This window comes from Erythrolamprus reginae, chromosome 5, assembly GCF_031021105.1.
Source record: "Erythrolamprus reginae isolate rEryReg1 chromosome 5, rEryReg1.hap1, whole genome shotgun sequence".
NCBI lineage: Eukaryota > Metazoa > Chordata > Lepidosauria > Squamata > Dipsadidae > Erythrolamprus > Erythrolamprus reginae.
Genome location: NC_091954.1, coordinates 24,729,612 through 24,748,828, shown reverse-complemented (window position 1 = coordinate 24,748,828; position 19,217 = coordinate 24,729,612). Strand labels below are relative to the sequence as shown.

Genomic DNA, 19,217 nt, shown 5'->3' with positions numbered 1-19,217 from the left:
GCATGGCTCTTCTTATGTTTTCTCCCTGAATGGAATCAGGCACAGCCGTAATTGCTGGCAGCCCCAAAACCAGGACAACCTGGAACCAAGATTGTGCAGGAACAGTCTATGAAATTGGGTGAAATTTTTTACCAACTTTTATTTTAATGACTTGCAATAACAAGAAGAATATGAAAACAAAACTCTTACGCTTAAAATAGAGGTGAATTGAAACATGGAGGGGAAAAATAACTGGAAACAATAAGGCAGAAAAGACCCAAGAGAAGCTATAAGAATACAGACAGTGTGGGGGGGAAAGCCCAAATAATTTGAAAGCGGCTTTAGGGAGAAATTATTTCATTATTTGAATTTCTAAACCTCTTGGATTTATCTGATAATCATCTGTTTTTGACACAATGTTTACTTGGATCGGGATATAAGAGAGATATAAGAGAAAGAAGAGAAAGATATAAGAGATATAAGAGAAAGAAAAGTACTGCAAGAGTATACTTAAGTAATCTAATACACACAAAATCAAATATACAAGAGAGAAGCAACAACATCTGGTGAATGGCTTGACCTTGACTCTGGAATTCTTTTTCCAGTAGTCTTCAGGGTCAAGCAATTCACCAGATATTGTTGTTTCTCTTTTGTATATTTGACTTTGTGTGTATTAGATTACAGTGATCCCTCGATTAGCACGGTCTCGATTAGTGCGAAACGCTACAACACGGTTTTTCAAAAAATATTAATTAAAAAATATTCCACGGTTTTTTTGCTATACCACGGTTTTTCCCACCCGATGACATCATACGTCATCACCAAGAGTCACTTCTCTGTCTCTTTCTCTTTCTTTCCTGTCATTCTCTGCTTCAATCATTTTCTCATTTCTCTTTTTTTCTCCCCTTTTTTCTATCATTTCTCTCTCTCTTTCTTCCTCTCTCACACTCTCTTCCTCCCTCTCTCATCTCTTTCTTTCCTTCTCTCTCTTTCCTTCTCTCTCCCCCCCTCCACTTGCCCACGAGAAGAAAAAAAGCAACCTCTGCTGGGCAGCTCCCCTTGTGCCCCCGCTTTGTGCCTGCCTCTTGTCCCTCTCTTTTGGGGATTTTTTTTTCTTTTCTGTCTGAGTGCGTCTGTGTGAGCGCGAGAGAGGGAGTGCGTGTATGTGTGTGTGTGTCTGTTGCGGCTTGGGCTGGTCGGCCTCGGAGGCGGGAGAAGGCGAAGAGGTAGCAAGCGGGGAACCCGGCGGGGTGGATGGCGGCGGCGGCGTGTGTGTGTGTGGTGGCCGCCTTCAGCTTGGGGTCGCCGCCGGCGTGCTCGAAGGACGTGCCGCCGCCCGCCTTAGAGCCCTCGAAAGCCTCGTCGTCTTCTGTGCTCTGCTCGCCGCTGCTCTCCAAGCGGGGCGCAGCGGCTGGGAGCGCACGCCTTTTCTCCCCTGCGTGGATCCTGGCTAGCCGTCGCGCCTCTCTTGAAGATGGGGAGCCTGGCGACGCGCTGTTTTCCCCCACCGAGGACAATCGGGGTAAACTCTTTTGGTTGGGAACCAACCGGCCCGGTGCTCTTTTGGCTCTCTTGGGGTTTCCCCTTTGCCTGGGCAGCAGAAAGACCCAGGGAAGGTTCCTTTGGCCGCCCAACAGCTGATCTGCTCTGCAGCGCGGCAGCAGCGAGGAGCCGAAGATGGGGTTTCCCCTTTGCCTGGGCAACGGGGAAACTCCATCTTTGGCTCCTCACTGCTTCCGCGCTGCGGAGCAGATCAGCTGTTGGGCGGCCAAAGGAACCTTCCCTGGGTCTTCCCCGCTGCCCACACGCAAACTCCACCATCTGCGCATGTGCGGCCTTGGGAAAAAAAGGGCGCGCATGCGCAGATGGTGTTTTTACTTCCGCACCACTATAACACGGAAAATCGATTAGCGCGGGAGGTCTTGGAACGTAACCCCCGCGCTAATCGAGGGATCACTGTACTTTCATTGTATACTGTGACTATAGTGTTGCAATATATTTCTTTCTCCAGTAGATGGCATTCAATATTGGTTTGTTTGTTTGTTTACTTTTGAAGAGTTACAAAAGAAACTAATTTGCAAATAACTAAATCTTATTAAAATTGACTATTAGATTATAGATTGGAAAGACTGGAAGAATTTAGTGAATTAACCTGGACTAATTTGCACTTGGACTATTAATGTTACTTAATAGAATATTTTAAATGGCAAAAGAAGAAAAGATCAGAAGAAAAGAGTGAAGAAGGAAATAAAACTTTAAAATTTGGACAATTGGGAGATATATAATTAGGGGATTATAAGGCTATAAATTATTATGAAATAAAATGTGGGATTTTGGAGGTGTAACTATGGGATAGATGTAATTTGATTAAATGGAAACTTCTTAAATGTTGAGATATTGGAATAATAGAAATACATTTGTATTAATTCTGTATTAAATCACTATAAAATGGAACTAGAGATGTATGAAGAAATATTGTGCATATTAAAAATGTATGTGAATCCTTAAGAAACAACAAAGGGACAAAGGGATTGTTTAAAGATACAGAAATGAATGTAGAAGCTACTCAATTCAAGAAATAGATGAGAAACTAGAAAAAAGCAGGGAAAGGGGAGAATAAAAATAAGAAGCAAGAAGTTAAGAACAAAGAGAATAAGAGACAAACACACAATACTACAATTTATAAAGGTACAGAGAGAAGAGAAAAACCCCTTTAAAAACAAAAATAAAAGGAAGTTTTGTGGCTGGGTGTTCAAAAATGCAACATAAAGAGACAAAAGGCACTCAGAAGGGAAAGTTTAGTAGACACAAAAAAATTAAAAAGAGATACAAGATTCCAATAGAGAGAGACATAAAAAATTGACTAAAAAAATTAATGAACAGTGAAATTTTAGAAAGACTAAGAGATGATGGATAATGAGAAAATATATTAATAAAATGGGAAAGCACCACAACCCCAATAGTTTAGGTTAGTAGATGATAAATTTAAGATTAGATAATTTAACAAGAGTACTAATATTAATAATGTGTTAAAAGATATTCTTAATGCAAAATATTAATGATTAGAAATGGTGGGGATTTTGGGATACACTTCTCTGATCGATTGAATATTTAATAATTGGCACTATTAGTAATCCCATACATTTGGAATATTGATGTTATGGTGGAATAATGAGTGATTTTTTAAAATCAACTTTATGGTCAACTTTATGGTCAACTTTATCGAAAGCTTTGCTGAAGTCTAAGTATATGAGGTCCACTATGTTGCGCTGGTCTACTGATTTGGTTATGGTGTTGAAAAAGGATATAAGATTCGTTTGGCATGATTTGTTTCTGACAAACCCGTGTTGGCTGCTGGATATTATCCTGTTTGTTTCCAGGTAGTGGCAAAGCTGGTTTTTTATTATTTTCTCCAGTATTTTTCCCGGTATTGAAGTCAGACTAATAGGTCTGTGTTTGTCTGGATCTGTCTTTTTACCTTTTTTGTGGATGGGAACTACATCAGCTCGTTTCCAGTCATCTGGTAGGTCTCCAGTGGCCCAAGATTTTTGGTAGATGAGGAGAAGAGGTTCCGCTATGGTGTCTGTGTCACACTGTGTATTGCCAGCCCCAGAGACATTCAGAGACATTCAGTAATTAATTAGTTAACACTGTTTATGTTAGTTAGCTCCACCCATGATGATTTAAAATCCTGCCTGTCATACTTCCATCACTTCCTTTCTTCTCCAGAAGAATCCATCTTCCTTCTATTGTCTTCAAAGATGTAACACACATAGAAATTGCCTCTGAAACGCATTAGATATTTTTCTTATTTTTCTTAATAAAAGTAACTTCGTTTGCATAGTTCCCTCTAAGCTGAGCAGTGAGCATTCGCTCACTTAAAAATCATCATCAACTCAGAGTTTTCCAAACCTGCCCAGAAGCCGAGAGAGAAAGAGTGAGAGGGAAGGAGAGAGAAAGGAAGAGAGGAAGAGAGGAAGAGAGAGAAACAGATAGAAAAAAGAGAGGAAGGAAAAGAGAAAGAAAAAGAATGGGAGTAAGGAAGAGAGAAAGAAAATCAAAATCTAGTTTGAAACTAGCTCAACTATTTAAGTGGCATTTTGATATTGATAGAGTTGCCCTATTATGAGCTCACTGTTATAGACACACAGTACAGTATTTTATTTTGAAATTCTCTGAGGCAAAACAGGGTGGGTTGTTTGTTTGTTTATTTGTTTATTTGTTTATTTGTTTATTTGTTTATTTGTTTATTTGTTTATTTGTTCATTTGTTCATTTGTTCATTTGTTCATTTGTTCATTTGTTCATTTGTTCATTTGTTCATTTGTTCATTTGTTCATTTGTTCATTTGTTCATTTGTTCATTTGTTCATTTGTTCATTTGTTCATTTGTTCATTTGTTCATTTGTTCATTTGTTCATTTGTTTATTATTTCTGTGCCGCCCAGTCCCAAAGGGACTGCCGCTCAGACACTATACTTTTCCGCCCACCCCCCAAAAAAATTAGAGGGAACACTGTTCGTTTGAAAGCTGTTTCTCTACTTTAATCCATCAACTCTCAGATTTGATTTATTATGGTCCATGTAGGCTGTAATTTATCTCTAAATCTGTCAGTCTGCCAGTTCTTTTAGGACTCTGGGGTGAAGTCCGTCAGGTCCCGGTGATTTGTATTCATTGAGCTCCCACAAGTAGTCCCTAATAGTAGCTTTATCTGCGTTGAGTTCAATTCCGGGGCTGTTTATTGCAGTTAAGTTGTAGCTTGGTTGGTTGGTTCCTTTATGTGTGAAGACTGATGTAAAGTAGGCATTGAGCAGATGTGCTTTATCTCTGTTATCTGTGATTTCATTACCATCTTTATTTTTTAGTATAGTGACTGTTTCCTTGATTTTCTTCTTGTTGTTTATGAGATGGAAGAAACTTTTTTTGTTGTCATTAACTTTCATTGCAAGGTATTGTTCGTGTTTAGCTTTTGCTGTTCTTATTTTTTGTTTGCAGGTTCTGGCTGTTTGCTGATATTCCACCTTGGTTATGAGTCCTTCTTTCCATTTATTGTATTTGGCTTTTTTTCTTTTACGTTGTCTATGAGGTCCTTGTTTAGCCATGCTGGTTTCATTTTAGTTTTTCTGCTTTTCTTTTTCATGGGGATTGAATTGTTCTGGGCCTCAATTATAGTGTTTTTTAGGGCTTCCCAGGCTTCCTGTGTGGATTTACTCTTTAGAAGTTCCTTCCAGGGTTTATTTTTCAGGTTTGCTCTGAGCTTGTTAAAGTACGCTTTTCTAAAGTCTGGGACTATAATGGATTTGGGTGTTGTAGTTAGTGATTGCACAATGTTGAATTTTAGGATGATGTGGTCACTCTCACCTAGCGTCCCTTCTCCTTCTATTCCCTCTATCATTTCTTCCCTGTTTGTTAGAATTAGGTCTAGTATTGCAGTCCCTCTGGTTGCTGTTTCCACTTTTTGAGTTAGAAAGTTGTCGGCGAGGCTGGTGAGAAATCTGTCAGACTTTCCACTTGGTGCTGAGTTTGTTTTCCAGTTAATGTCGGGGTAGTTAAAGTCCCCCATTATTGTTGTGCTGTGCTTGTTGCATATTGCTGATAGTTGGGTTGTAAAGAGGTTATCCATTGTATCTGTTTGGTTTGGTGGCCTGTAGTATACTCCAATTGTAACATTGCCCCTTTTTTCTTTTATGTTAACCCATATGGTTTCTAGGAGGTTTTCTTCTTTGGATTGATATAGCTCAGTGGCGGTGTAGTGATCTTTTATGTATAGTGCAACTCCACCTCCTTTCTTGTTTGACCTGTTTTTCTTTAAGAGATTGTAGCCCTTTATCTGTGTGTTCCAGTCATGTGATTCATCCCACCATGTTTCTGTAATACCAATTAGATCGTATTGGCCCTCATGTATTATTTATTTATTTATTTATTTATTGTATTTGTATGCCGCCCCTCTCCGTAGACTCGGGGCGGCTAACAACAATAATAAAAAACAGCATGTAAATCCAATACTAAAACAACTAAAAAAACCTTATTTTAAAACCAATCATACATTAGTAATTCTTGTTCATCTTGTTTGTTCCCCAGGCTTTGTGCATTAGTGTACAGGCATTTCAGGTGTTCGTGTCTGATTCTGGGCGGACATTTTTTATCCTCTGGTTTATTTGTGGGCTTAACCTGTACCCCTTTCTTGTTTTGTTCATTATTAAGTCTCTTACTTTAGTCACCCACCCCTCTCAGTTCTAGTTTAAAGCCCTCCAAATAAGTTGGGCTAGTTGATTTCCAAGGAGGTTCTTTCCAGCTCTGGTAAGGTGTAGCCCGTCTCTTGCTAGAAGCCCTTCTTGAAAGTATTGTAGACCGTGGTCAAGGAATTGGAGTTGGTGGGAGTTTGGGGATGGTTTGGTTTTTTTTCTTTGGGTGATGTGTGTCCAGTCATTTTCAACCTCGGGGGGATTGGTTCTGATGTGCTCTTCTGTGGTGTTGGATGTGTTGGGAGTATATTGGTCTTTCTTGTTTTGATGTTGGTGCTGCAGGGTTTTGAGGTTTCTCTCTAGGTTTTCTATTTTTTCCTCAAGTAATTGGATTACTTTACATTTGTTGCAAGTGAAGTTTTGGAAGTTTGAGGATAGGAGTGTATACATGGAGCACAGTGTGCAACTCACTAGGAAGTCAGCTTTTTCATCTTCTTTGTGTGTGGTGGGTTTGCCTTCCATGTGGGTAGTAGGAGTGTCTTCTCTCTGAGTGCGTGGTTCGTTCTTCATGGTAGGAGACTGGTAGTGGAGTAGTTGATGAGTGCTGCTGTTGAGTGCTGTTTTTGTATTTAGTTGTGTTTTGGTTGGTCTTGTTTTTGCTGATTTATTAGTTGATTATGCTTTGATTAAGTGTAAGGCTCTGGGGAAGCTCCTGCGTCAGCTGGGTGCCGGGTGTGATGCCGGGACTCAAGGAGGGCTCGGTGCGTCTTCCGCTGTTGTCGACGGTTCCATGGAAGCTCCCGTGTCAGCTGGGTGCCGGGTTTGATGCTGGGGGCTAGAGGAGGGCTCCGGGCTGAGTTAGAGTCCTCCGCTGTCGTTGGGGGCTCTGGGGAGGCTCCCGCATCGGTAGAGTACCAGGTGTGATGCCGGGGGGCTCAATGAGGGCTCCAAAAATCTTGCCCCAAATCTCTCAAAAAATTGCTCCCCCCAAAGCTTCCTATCTAGCCCCAATCTCTCCAAATATCACTGCCCCAAAAGCTTCCTATCTAGCCCCAAATCTCTTTGAATTGTGTCTGGAAACCAATCGGCAACGAATGCAGTCCGCAGATTTAAAGAACATAAATAATCATGTAATATAAAAAAATTAGGTAAAGAAAATATCACATTTTCATTGCACAATCTTTAAATGTGACAGTTAGGAAATTAATTTCATCTGCATAATTTCTCAGAAAGAGCCATAAAGGTTCTCTAAAAGAGAACCATGGAAACCTTGACAAAAAATTGTAAAAATGTAAAAGTCTTTACACAAAGGGTAAAAACAGTCCAACCTATCAAAAACAGCATCACAAAAAACATATCAGGAACATAAGTTAAATAGGGAAGAAGATAATAAAACAGAACTATTGAACTATATCTTTCAAAGATCCTGGAGGACCAAAGAATTGCCAGAGGACTGGAAAAGAGCTGATATAGTTTCCATCTTCAAAAAAGGGGAAAAAATTAGATCCAGGAAACTACAGACTTATCAGCCTGACCAGAGAAGATTCTGGAAAAATAATCAAGCAATGAATCAACTAACACCTAGAAACAAACAAAGTAATAACCAAAAATAATAGCAGCTTAAAGTATAAACAAACATTGCCTCTAGTAATCTCTTAAGCATCTTGTGCTGCTATACAGTGATCCCCCGGTTATTGCGTTCCCGACCATTGCGAACAGGGTAATTTGCGATTTTTCAACCCGGAAGTCAAAACGCCCTTTTTTCTATGGGCACGCATGCGTAGATGGTGCCCGGCAGATCAGCTGCTGGGTGGCTTCCCTGGGTCTTCCCCCTCTTGCTGGCGGGAGGGCGAGCAGCGGGCATCAGCAAGGAGTTTCCCCACCGCCCACGCAAACTCCTCGCTGCCGCCCGCCCTTCGCCCGCCCACACCGTTCATTCTCGCCGCTTTGGAGCTGAGTCCTGAAGCGAATTCGCTTCAGGACTCAGCTCGAAAGCGGCCAGAGCGAGCGCGGACAAGCCGTTCGCTGGCGCTAGCTCTCGCCTGCCTGCCCGCTAGCGAGGAGCCGCCTGCCTGCCCGCTAGCGAGGAGTCGAAGATTGGGGGCGGCTAGGAAGCCCCCCATGCCGGCGGGGACATTTTAAAACACCCGCGCGACTTTCCAATGAGTCCCAAAGACAACGCGTTTGTCTTTGGGACTCTGGAAAGTCGCGCGGGTGTTTTAAAACATCCCCGCCAACATGGGGGGCTCGCTAGCACACCCCCGAACCCCCAACCCGGGTTTGGGGGTGTGCTAGCGAGCCCCCCATGTCGGCAGGGATGTTTTAAAACACCCGCGTGACTTTCCAATGAGTCCCGAAGACAACGCGTTTGTCTTCGGGACTCATTGGAAAGTCGCGCGGGTGTTTTAAAATGTCCCCGCCGGCATGGGGGGCTTCCTAGCCGCCCCCAATCTTCGACTCCTCGCTAGCGCTGCGGAAGTAAAAGCACCATCTGCACATGCGCAGATGGTGTTTTTACTTCCGCAGCGCTACTTCGCGAAAACCCGCTCGTTGCGGGGGGTCCTGGAACGGAACCCTCGCAACGAGCGGGGGATCACTGTATAACGTTCTACTCACCAAAATGATATTGAATCCACTTCAAATGATATTGATAATTATTTCTGGATAATATCTTTATGTTTTAATGCATACTTTATAAACAATACTGTGTTTTCATTCAAAATGTATTTTTGCAGTACATTTCGCTGAGATAAGCGTCCTGCTTTGATACACACAGGATAATAATTAGTGCTGGGCGAACCCAATGAAGTTCGGGTTCGGCGAACTCACCCGAACTTTGCCTTGAAGTTCGGATGAGTTCACCGAACTAGAACCCAGACTTTTGCTTCCAGCAAGCCACTGCAGCGTCCTTTTCTGTAAAAATAAACAAGGAGGTGGGGAATTCCCACCTCCCTTTGCTTCCTTTTATTTTTACAGAAAAGGATGCCGCAGTGATGCTGCAAGCAAAAGGAGGTGGGAAATCCCATGAAGGGATTCTGGGGGCGGAGCTTTGATGTCACGGAGAGTCCTTCCTCCCCCGTTTCGTCCGGCCAGGAAGTAGTCTCTGTGACATCAAAGCCCCGGCCCCGGAATCCCTTCGTGGGATTTCCCACCTCCTTTTGCTTGCAGCACCTCAAGCAAAAGGAGGTGGGAAATCCCATGATGGGATTCCCCACTCTCCTCCTGGGCGGCGGCGTTTTTTGGTGTTCGGCTGAACCCGAACTTTAAAAAGTTTGGGTTTGGATTTGGCATCCTGAACACTGCAAACTTCGGCACGAACCCGAAGTTTGCAGGTTCGGTTCGCCCAACACTAATAATAATGTATTTTTTGTTCCTGAATGTAATATAAAGTTTGACTTGATGTGATGTGATTATCATATTCATCAATCTCAATGTTGAAAGAAAGCGAAGTAGTGGACATGATGTGCTGGTGTCTGGAGGCTGTGAGGGTCTGGATGGGAGGCTCAAGCTCAACCCGGACAAGACTGAATGGCTGTGGGCATTGCCTCCCAAGGACTATTCCAAGGACTATTCCATCTATCCATCCTTAGTCCTGGAGGGTGGGTGTTGTGGCTGGCTCTGGGCCAGCTCCTGTGGGGGTTGATGTGGGAGAATCCTCCCATTGTCCGAGGCCAGTTTTACTGCCGACTGCTTCCAACAGCAAAACGTCTGTAGCAGATAGTGAAAGTGAAGTGAGATCCACAGAAGGGTAATTACAGGCAGCCCATTAGATAGTCGCCCCGTGAGTGACTCATCATCATTATCATCATTGGATTTGGAACAGGAGACATTCATAGATGTGCACAGATGCAGGGCAATGTCAAGGAAAGATCAACTGCTTAAATACTACAGGAAATAAGGGAGATCACCTGTGGCTGGGGGTAATTAGGCTAATGGGGCTGCTGTTAAATTGCAAGCATTCTTGCATCTGGGCGTGGAAGTTTATCCGTTCGGTAAAAGAGAGACATGTACTTTGCATCAGGATTCTACAAGGACTCTTTGAACTGTTTCCAGGACTTTTGAACTAAATCATAGTTAGGTTTGTGACTTGGGAACTCTTGAAGGGGGCTGGCTGTGATGTCTCTACAGCTGCCTTTTATCTGCTTTGTGTTTGTTTATTGTTCTTCACAACATTCAAGGCTGTTGCTTTGAAGGAGAGCACTTTGACTGACTATAAGTGTGTTTGGTTTGTATTTTGCTTTTGATAAAACAGTGTAATTGACTTCAACTATGTGTGTCTGAATTTATACTTTTGAACTTAATTGGGGGCTCATGTCGAGAAGCCCGGAAGAACAGTGGGAAACATTAAAGCCATCAGAGAGAGTCTGCAACCTGGGTGTCCTCCTAGATCTGGAGCTGAAACTGGAACAACATCTCTTGGCTGTGGCTAGGGGGTGGTTTGCGCCGGTTCGCCTAGTGCACCAGTTGCGGCCCTTTCTGGGTCAGGAATCTCTTCTCACAACTCATCATCTTACATCTTGACTATTGAAATCCGCTCTACATGGGGCTACCCTTGAAAAGCATTCAGAAACTACAATTGTTCCAGAATGCAGTCACATGAGCTGTTGTGGGTATGCCTAGGTACACCTACATCATACCAACACTCTGTGAGCTGGCTCCCAATCATTTTCCAGATGCAATTCAAGGTGTTAGTTATCACCTTTAAAACCCTACATGGCTGAAGATCAGATTATTTATGGGACCGCCTTCTGCTGCCACATGGGAGAGCCTTCTCTACGGCAGCTCTGGCTCTCTGGAACCAAATGTCCCAGAGATCCACACAGTTCCCACCCTCCTGGATTTCCAAAAGGCCGATGACCTATGCCATCTAGCTCCAGCCATGGATAGGAATGATATATTTTGGGAATTTAAACTGTTATTGCATTGTTTTAAAATGTAAATTTTAAAAAATTAAAATTAAATTAAAAATTAAATTAAAAATTAAATTAAAAATTAAATTAAAAATTAAATTAAATTAAATTAAATTAAAAATTAAATTAAATTAAATTAAATTAAATTAAATTAAATTAAATTAAATTAAATTAAATTAAATTAAATTAAATTAAATTAAATTAAATTAAATTAAATTAAATTAAATTAAATTAAATTAAATTAAATTAAATTAAATTAAATTAAATTAAATTAAATTAAATTAAATTAAATTAAATTAAATTAAATTAAATTAAATTAAATTAAATTAAATTAAATTATTAAATTAAATTAAATTAAATTAAATTAAATTAAATTAAATTAAATTAAATTAAATTAAATTAAATTAAATTAAATTAAATTAAATTAAATTAAATTAAATTAAATTAAATTAAATTAAATTAAATTAAATTAAATTAAATTAAATTAAATTAAATTAAATTAAATTAAATTAAATTAAATTAAATTAAATTAAATTAAATTAAATTAAATTAAATTAAATTAAATTATTAAATTAAATCTGAATGTAATGTAATTAAGTGAAAACAATATTCAAACAGGCATTACTGAAACAACCATAACCCAATAAATGCCTGCATCAATTCATTTATGAGAACAAGTTTGCAATAGTGAGTAAAGCATCAGGCTAAAAACCAAGACACTGTGACAGACTTTTTTCTTTTGTACCTGTGTAGTCTGTAAAACTATTTTGCTACAACAAAACTTTTTGTTCACCCATATTGAGTAGAACAGAAAGAAAAACAGACACTATGGAACAACTATCTACATAGATCACATTAATAAAATATATCAGCTAATCTGCTCAAGAAACTTTGATTTACATGAATTTCTGCAATACAAGCAATCAAGTAAAGTAATGAACTAAACAAGTATAAAAGTAGTAAACTAGAGAAAAAATAGAAAACATGAAATTATTAAAGGGTATGCATAATTTGCTTTTTAATAATCTCGTTTCATTTGGACAGCTACATGCTAAGATTTCAAGAAACAAGCAAGCGGCTGAAATATTGTTTTCTCCACAGATTCCAATACTGATACTAATGCTTGTATTTCTGCATCAGTTCAAGAATATCGGGATAACAGCGTTGTACCGCATCCAAACCCAAGACAGCATCAAAATGTTGCCAGTCAGGAATATCTTTATAAAAAACTAAATTAGTGATTCGAGCAATCAATGATTCAACATTTCTTCTTGTTGTAGCAATATCTTTTCCTCCACTCCATACGGCTACTGGTACATGAACGTCTTCTATTTTATAAAATGGAGGTGTTGTCTATGGATGAAGAAAAAAAGAAGAATGTGATTTGAGAATCACCCACTGTGCAGAGAAGTTGTCTGATGGATTCATGGAATGTTGACAGCTGGTTAAAGTCAACTGTCAGAATTAGCTTACAATCATAGAAAAGTTATGATGAGTAGGTGACTAATTGTTAAGGTGTGGCACCAGAAAGCAAGAGGACAGCAATTTCAAGAGGATATCACTAATAACTTTGATAAAAAAAGGTATTAACTTATGATACCTTTCCATTTCCTCCTTCTATGGCTGTGAGGGCAAACCTCTGGCACGGGTGCCACAGGTGGCATGCAAAGCCATATCTGCAGGCACATGAGGTGTTGCCCTATGTCAGCTCCAGGACACATGTTCACACTGGCCAGTTGAACTAGTTCTTCCTCAGGGCGTGGGGAGGCCATTTTTGCCTTCTCCAGGCTTCAGGAGAGCCTACTGAAGCCTGGGGAAGGTGAAAAATGGCACAATAGGCCTATTGAAAGTTCGGAAACTAACTTTCGGTAGGCCCATTTGACCCATTTTTCACCATCCATAGGCTCCAGAGGCTTCAGTGAAGTATGTGTGCTTGTGTGGGGGGAAGCGTGGGGGGAGGGGCAGTTGTGTAAGCATGCATGGGGGAAAAGCATAGTATTAGGGGTGTGGGCACATTCATGCATGCTATTGCAGGCATGCACACTCTTTTGACACCTGAGGGAAAAAAGGTTTGCTATCACTGTTCTATGGTCTTGCAGCCAGATGATACTGTCTTAATTTCAGGTGTTTAGAGAAAGTGAACATCTAAATTTGTGTTTACTATCACATTTTCTTTTGTTCAGAGATTGTTCCTATGGCTTTGCTTTCCTCTCCTTTACTTCTGAAGCAGCCACCATTACCATTTTAGCATTTACCACTAGTATTTCACTAGAAAATTTTAAAAATCATACTTTTTCTTACCGTGTTGTATATTTCCTTGTTCTTATCACCATAGTCATAACGTTTGAATTCCCCAGAAAGTATAATCTAAAAGGAAATGAAACTATTATCTACAATTTAAAAATTAATCATAAATTCTTACTGTTAAGAAATATTAATGTGACTTCCAGTTTGGAATGGAGCTGCAGCGGGAGATCCGGGACAGGGCTCTGTCCCCGACACTCCCTTTCCCCCCCCCCCAAAGGTCACTGTTTTGCGATCTGATCAGGCTCGGACGGCCTGATCAAAGAACAGGGGGTCTCTTGGATCCCGAGGAGCCAACGGCAAAGCTCCGGCGGGAAGGGATTTTTTATTTTTTATTTATTTATTTATTTTATTTTTTATTTATTAGATTTGTATGCCGCCCCTCTCCGAAGACTCGGGGCGGCTAACAACAATATGAAAAGACAATGTAAACAAATGTAATATTAAAAACAATCTAAAAAACCCCAATTTAAAGAACCACTCATACATACAAGGATACCATGTATAAATTCTATAAGCCTAGGGGGAAGGGAAATTTCAATTCCCCCATGCCTGATGACAGAGGTGGGTTTTAAGGAGCTTGCGAAAGGCTCTGATATCTGGGGGGAGCTGGTTCCAGAGGGTCGGGCCACCACAGAGAAGGCTCTTCTCCTGGGTCCCGCCAAACGACATTGCTTAGTCGACGGGACCTGGAGAAGGCCAACTCTGTGGGACCTAACCGGTCTCTGGGATTCGTGCGGCAGAAGGCGGTCCCGGAAATATTCTGGTCCGATGCCATGAAGGGCTTTATAGGTCATAACCAACACTGAATTGTGACAGGAAATTGATCAGCAACCAATGCAGGATTGCCCCGCAGCTTTGGGGAAGGAAGAACCATGTCTTGGTTTTCGCCGAGGACACGACCACAGCAGCACGACCGCACCAGAGGAAGGGAGAGACGATTAGAAGAAGTCAACAAAAATAAGACTGATAGCAGCCGGAACTTTTTTTTCTCTCAAGCATAAATCGTAAAAATAGAAAGAAATATCATCTTTTATGGTTGATTTCCCATTCCTGAAGAGAAATCTAGGGGATGAGGGCAGATGAAGAATGATGAATTAAGAATCACGAATTTAAGACCTAAAAGAACAGGGAAAAGAGAATTGGAAGCAGCTATTGTTCCCGGACTTATTTTTGTTTGTGGAAGGATCACCTTTTTTGAAAACAAACAGAACTTAAATTTATATAAAAGTTAAAAAGGAAAGAATAAATACAGTGGAACAGAAAATACACTAATAAAAATAAAAGACTGAACTGTAATGGATTAATCGGCTTTTTGAAATTTGAAATTTGCACCTTATATTTGCTTTAAATAATTAGGAATCAACGAGCTGGAAGAAGATTAAATTGGACAATTAATTGAGCTAATTGTGGATGAATAAAATTAGTTGTGGACTATAATGGGATTATAAATTTAATTTGGACTATAACTTGATACAATTTGACTGCAACTATAATTTGGATTACAATTTTGAACTTGAATTATACATTAAGACAATTTGGACTTTATTGGAATACAATGGATTTATAACTTTACCTTGGACTCAACCCTGCCATAATTTGCCACAATTTATTGGACTATAATTGGATTATAATTTCAATTTGGACTATAATCAGCTATATTCTGGATTAAATATTAGACTATTTCCTAAGATCAACTTTATCCTGGAGGAAGACTTTGGTGGCTAAACCTGACTTTAGAAGAAATCTACTTTAAGTATATAAAAAACCCTTTCCTTTTTTTATTGGTATATTTGGTATTCTTTTAAGAGTTATATTGTATACTTTATTTTTTTAGCTATTTTAGTGCTCTTTGTCTCATTTATATGATTCTCTTTCTCAATTCTCTTTAGATTGCCAAACTATATAATGAATTGGATAACCCTAGAAAATAGAAGATTACTAAACTTGGAAGGCTATGATCTTATGCTGGGCTGGCACGCATTTATCTGGTATGATAAAGATAAAACACATTCTTACTTTAAAAAACACACAATGAGAAAATCCCTATTAGAGGTTTGGAAGGACATAAAGAAAGATCAATTTTTAACTATCCCTGAGTGAATTTCTCCAATAGAAGCAGTTTGTCACCCTAACTTAATCCAAGAAAGGAAGATAACGAAATATAAAGAATTAATAGATGAACAAATGAAATTAAAATCACGACAAAAATTGCAAGAAGAGGGAATAATAATTGATTGGTGGCAATATGTACAGATCCACTCTAGGTATCAAAAAGATATCAAAACATATACATTCAGGAAGAGTAAAAATTATTTAGGGAATTTGTTAATTACTAATCAGAAAAAACTAATAGGGAAAGCATATAAATACATGATAAGTTATAAAAATATAGATCAGACATTAAAAGACGATATGATAAGTTGGTGTAAAAACATAGGAAAAGAAATTGATTTGGAAACCTGGGAAAAGGTTTGGACATATAATTGGAAAATAACGAGATCAGTTTCATTGAAAGAAAACCAGATTAAGATGTTTTATAGGTGGCACTTGCCACCCAATAGAATTGCTAAGATGTTCCCAAATATGTCCCCAAACTGTTGGAAATGTAAACAAGAAATAGTTTCCTATTATCATCAGTGGTGGACTTGCCACAAAGCTAAATTATATTGGAATAGAATAGAAAGATGGATAAAAGAAATTACGCTACATGAGATTAAGAAAACTCCAGAATTTTTCTTGTTAGGTATAAAAAACCAAAATTATAAAAAGGATATTTTTATCTAATAACCCACATTTTGACAGCGGCTAGGATAGTTTATGCACAAAAATGGAAAGGAGAAGACATCCCTATAGAGGATGAAGTAATAAGGAAAATTATAGAATGTGCAGAAATGGATATGATGATGAGGCAGTTAAAAAATCAAGAAGAATCTGATTTTTATAATATTTGGGAAAGATTTCTGTATGGTTGAATTAAAAAAAGGTTAAATGAATGGAATACAAAGAAAAATGTATATGAATTGGATTTTTTCTCTTTTTTTACTTCCTTTTTTATTATTATTATTAAGAAAGGTTAAATTACATGAAAAAAAACTTCTTTTCTTACCTAAAATACTGTCTTGATTTTACAAATTCTAGTATTTTTCTTTTCTGTATTAGAAAGACTTCTGCTACGAGGGGGGCAATTGTAGCCCCTGTATATGTTAAATGTATGTCTGTCCTGTTCGTCCTTTTATGATAATCAATAAAAATACTTTTTTAACAAAGAAATATTAATGTGATAGATATATATGTACAATATTTTTATTTGGAATATTATAAAGAAAATACAAAGTTATTTAAAAGAGCAAAACCGCTAAACAGTGAAAAATAATATTTACTATTTTATTATTTTTTATTTTGCTAAGTATGTAAAGTAATAGCATATTGAATAAATTTTAAAATGTCAAATATGTACAACTAATAAAAGGAACTAACCCAAATGTAATGTGAAATCTTAAATAAAAAATAAAACTTGAGATAAAAAATATCTTAGATTGGTGCTGAACAGACCTTTACATGGAAATGTATAGTGAATGTGTTGTGGCTGGCTCTGGCCCAGCTTCTGCCCCAAGGAATGTGGAGGTGGAGGCAGGGGAAACATCAACATGTCATAGGCCTGTTTTATTGCCGAAAGAGTCAGGTAGTGCAGTTTCCTCGGACGAAGAAGAAGGTGGGGGGGGTGACTTGGAAGAGGGGGGCTTGGCACACAGCCCAGGAACCCAATCTCCATTATGTTTGGTCGATTTCGATGAGGAAGTGTTAGACCTACGCATGTGCAGAATTATGCATAGAAGAGACCAATTGAAGAAATATTACAGGAGATAAGAGAGGCCACCTGTGTTTGGGTAGGGCTCCAGTAATTAGAGCTGCTGATATAAATAGCAGTGTGCTGGCTTGGCCGTTGTGGAAGATTATCTGATCGTAGTTTCTTCAGGACCGTGCCTTGCTGTTTCCGAACTTTGTTTGTTGATTTTTCACAACTTGGAAACCAAAGCAGAGAAAAGTGTGTGTGTCTCACTTCATGGAAGAAGGAGGACTGTGACGTTTCTTCACAGCTGCTAGCTAAGTACTTAGGACTGATTAAGGGGATTGTACAGCCTACAAGGTTGTTTTGGGACTAGTACTTTTTATAATACAAAAAGGGTGATTTGTTTCTTTTGAATTTTGTGATAAAGAACATTGTTTTTGAACTTTCAAGTGGGTGTGGGTCTGAAATTTTTACCCTTGAATTTTTCGGAGACTCATACCATAGAGCCCGGCAGAACAGAATGAAGGATTGTTGGAAATTAATTCCTTGTAGATTTTGGAAAATTACCTTTATGATAAAAATAACAAGATGGACCCATACATGTCCACATATCTTAGATTTTATCACATTTATTTATCCAATTTATCTGGCCATGATTTGTCTAAGCGGTTTTACAATAAAAACAAAAGCAATACAACATTTTAAAATAACCAGATACTGTACAGCCAAAAAAGTGAAATCACAGCTAGTACAGTACATAGTAACAGTATAAAATACAGTAACTTGCCAGAGTCCCCTCTTAGTGTCCTCTCTATTTGGTAATGATGAGAGAGAGTTCCTTGATGTTGGTATATAAATCATTGTTTTGTGCAAAAATTATTTATAAAGCACTAACAGTAAAAAGAACAACACTTTAATGGTAATGAAGTGGTTGTTGTATAATATTGATTTTATTTTATTTTTAAAATCAAATATCAAACAATTTATTATTAGGTTTGGAAGGAGAAGGACTCTTAGATACCATGTTTCTTGACTAAGGAACCCCACAATGTGGTAAGTGGGGGGGGGGGGGGGACTCTCTATCAAAAAACATTTTATTAAAAAATGGAAGCAAGTAAAAATGTTAAAACTACATGACCAATAAACAAACAAGTAACCCTATTTAACATGCATTTTATACTCATACAAACCATTTAGATAAGTATAACACTTTGACCTCCATTTCGATTTGCCTTGAAAATAAACTTAAACCATGCTCTACCTGACTCCAATGATTGATGTCTTTTACTGATGTATCCTCAGGACTGAACCCGGCATACACATCTGCCCGACTCTGAAAAATCAAAAAGAATCTACATTTTTATCCTGAGGGAATATATGAAAAGATTACTTATTGTTATGTTGTTGTAAGATACAAAGAAATTGGGGAAATAACTGTTTCCTCCCATACTTCAATTTTTTTAAAAAAAATTGCACATAACCACAGACAATAGGAAAACACTATTGGGACAATATGTGAATAAGTAATTTCTTATTATATGCCTTTAAAAATGTCTCCCCAAATATTTATAATAATTTTTCCTTGAATTTGTAATGGTGAACTAGGGGCCAGTTCACTAAATTTATCTCAATCTGATCGGCTGGAGAGAACCAATTACATCATTCTACTTTCTCAATATTTTAATATATAGAATGGAAGTTGCAATGACTAGTAGCAGAAAAGTTACAAAATGCCTGAATCTGTTTCAGGTCATTTTTTAAAAAAATTATTTGTCAAACAGAAATTACAAATTTCAACAAACAAAATAAGAAAATCTAATCTGATAGGGATGATAGGCATACCAGTATGTCTATGACGATAGGCATACATGCACACCTTCCCCTTAGGAACCTCCTAAACATGGAGTGAGATCCACAGAAGTCAAATTGGAATTAAAATTGAATATTAATGGCTGAGACAACTGAATCAGGTTAGATATTCCAGACTGACAATTCTGTTACAAAACTAATTTTTTGTACTTCATTTGGCTAAAAGTACCTTCTTTATAG

General features: G+C 38.5%; 1 protein-coding gene across 6 annotated transcripts in view; it reads right to left on the bottom strand.

Annotated features, from left to right (window-relative positions):
• Nucleotides 1–12,064: 12,064 nt before the first annotated feature.
• LOC139168381 (putative lysosomal acid lipase/cholesteryl ester hydrolase) overlaps nt 12,065–19,217 on the bottom strand; it is a 37,452-nt gene continuing 30,299 nt past the window's right edge. For all 6 annotated transcript variants that reach the window (XM_070753954.1, XM_070753960.1, XM_070753958.1 and 3 more), the window contains 3 exons: nt 18,430–18,501; nt 13,373–13,438; nt 12,065–12,424 (listed from right to left, as the gene is read on the bottom strand). In XM_070753954.1, coding sequence (XP_070610055.1) covers nt 12,188–12,424; nt 13,373–13,438; nt 18,430–18,501 — 375 coding nt within the window. In that variant the 3' untranslated portion in view covers nt 12,065–12,187. The remainder of the gene's footprint in view (nt 12,425–13,372; nt 13,439–18,429; nt 18,502–19,217) is intronic.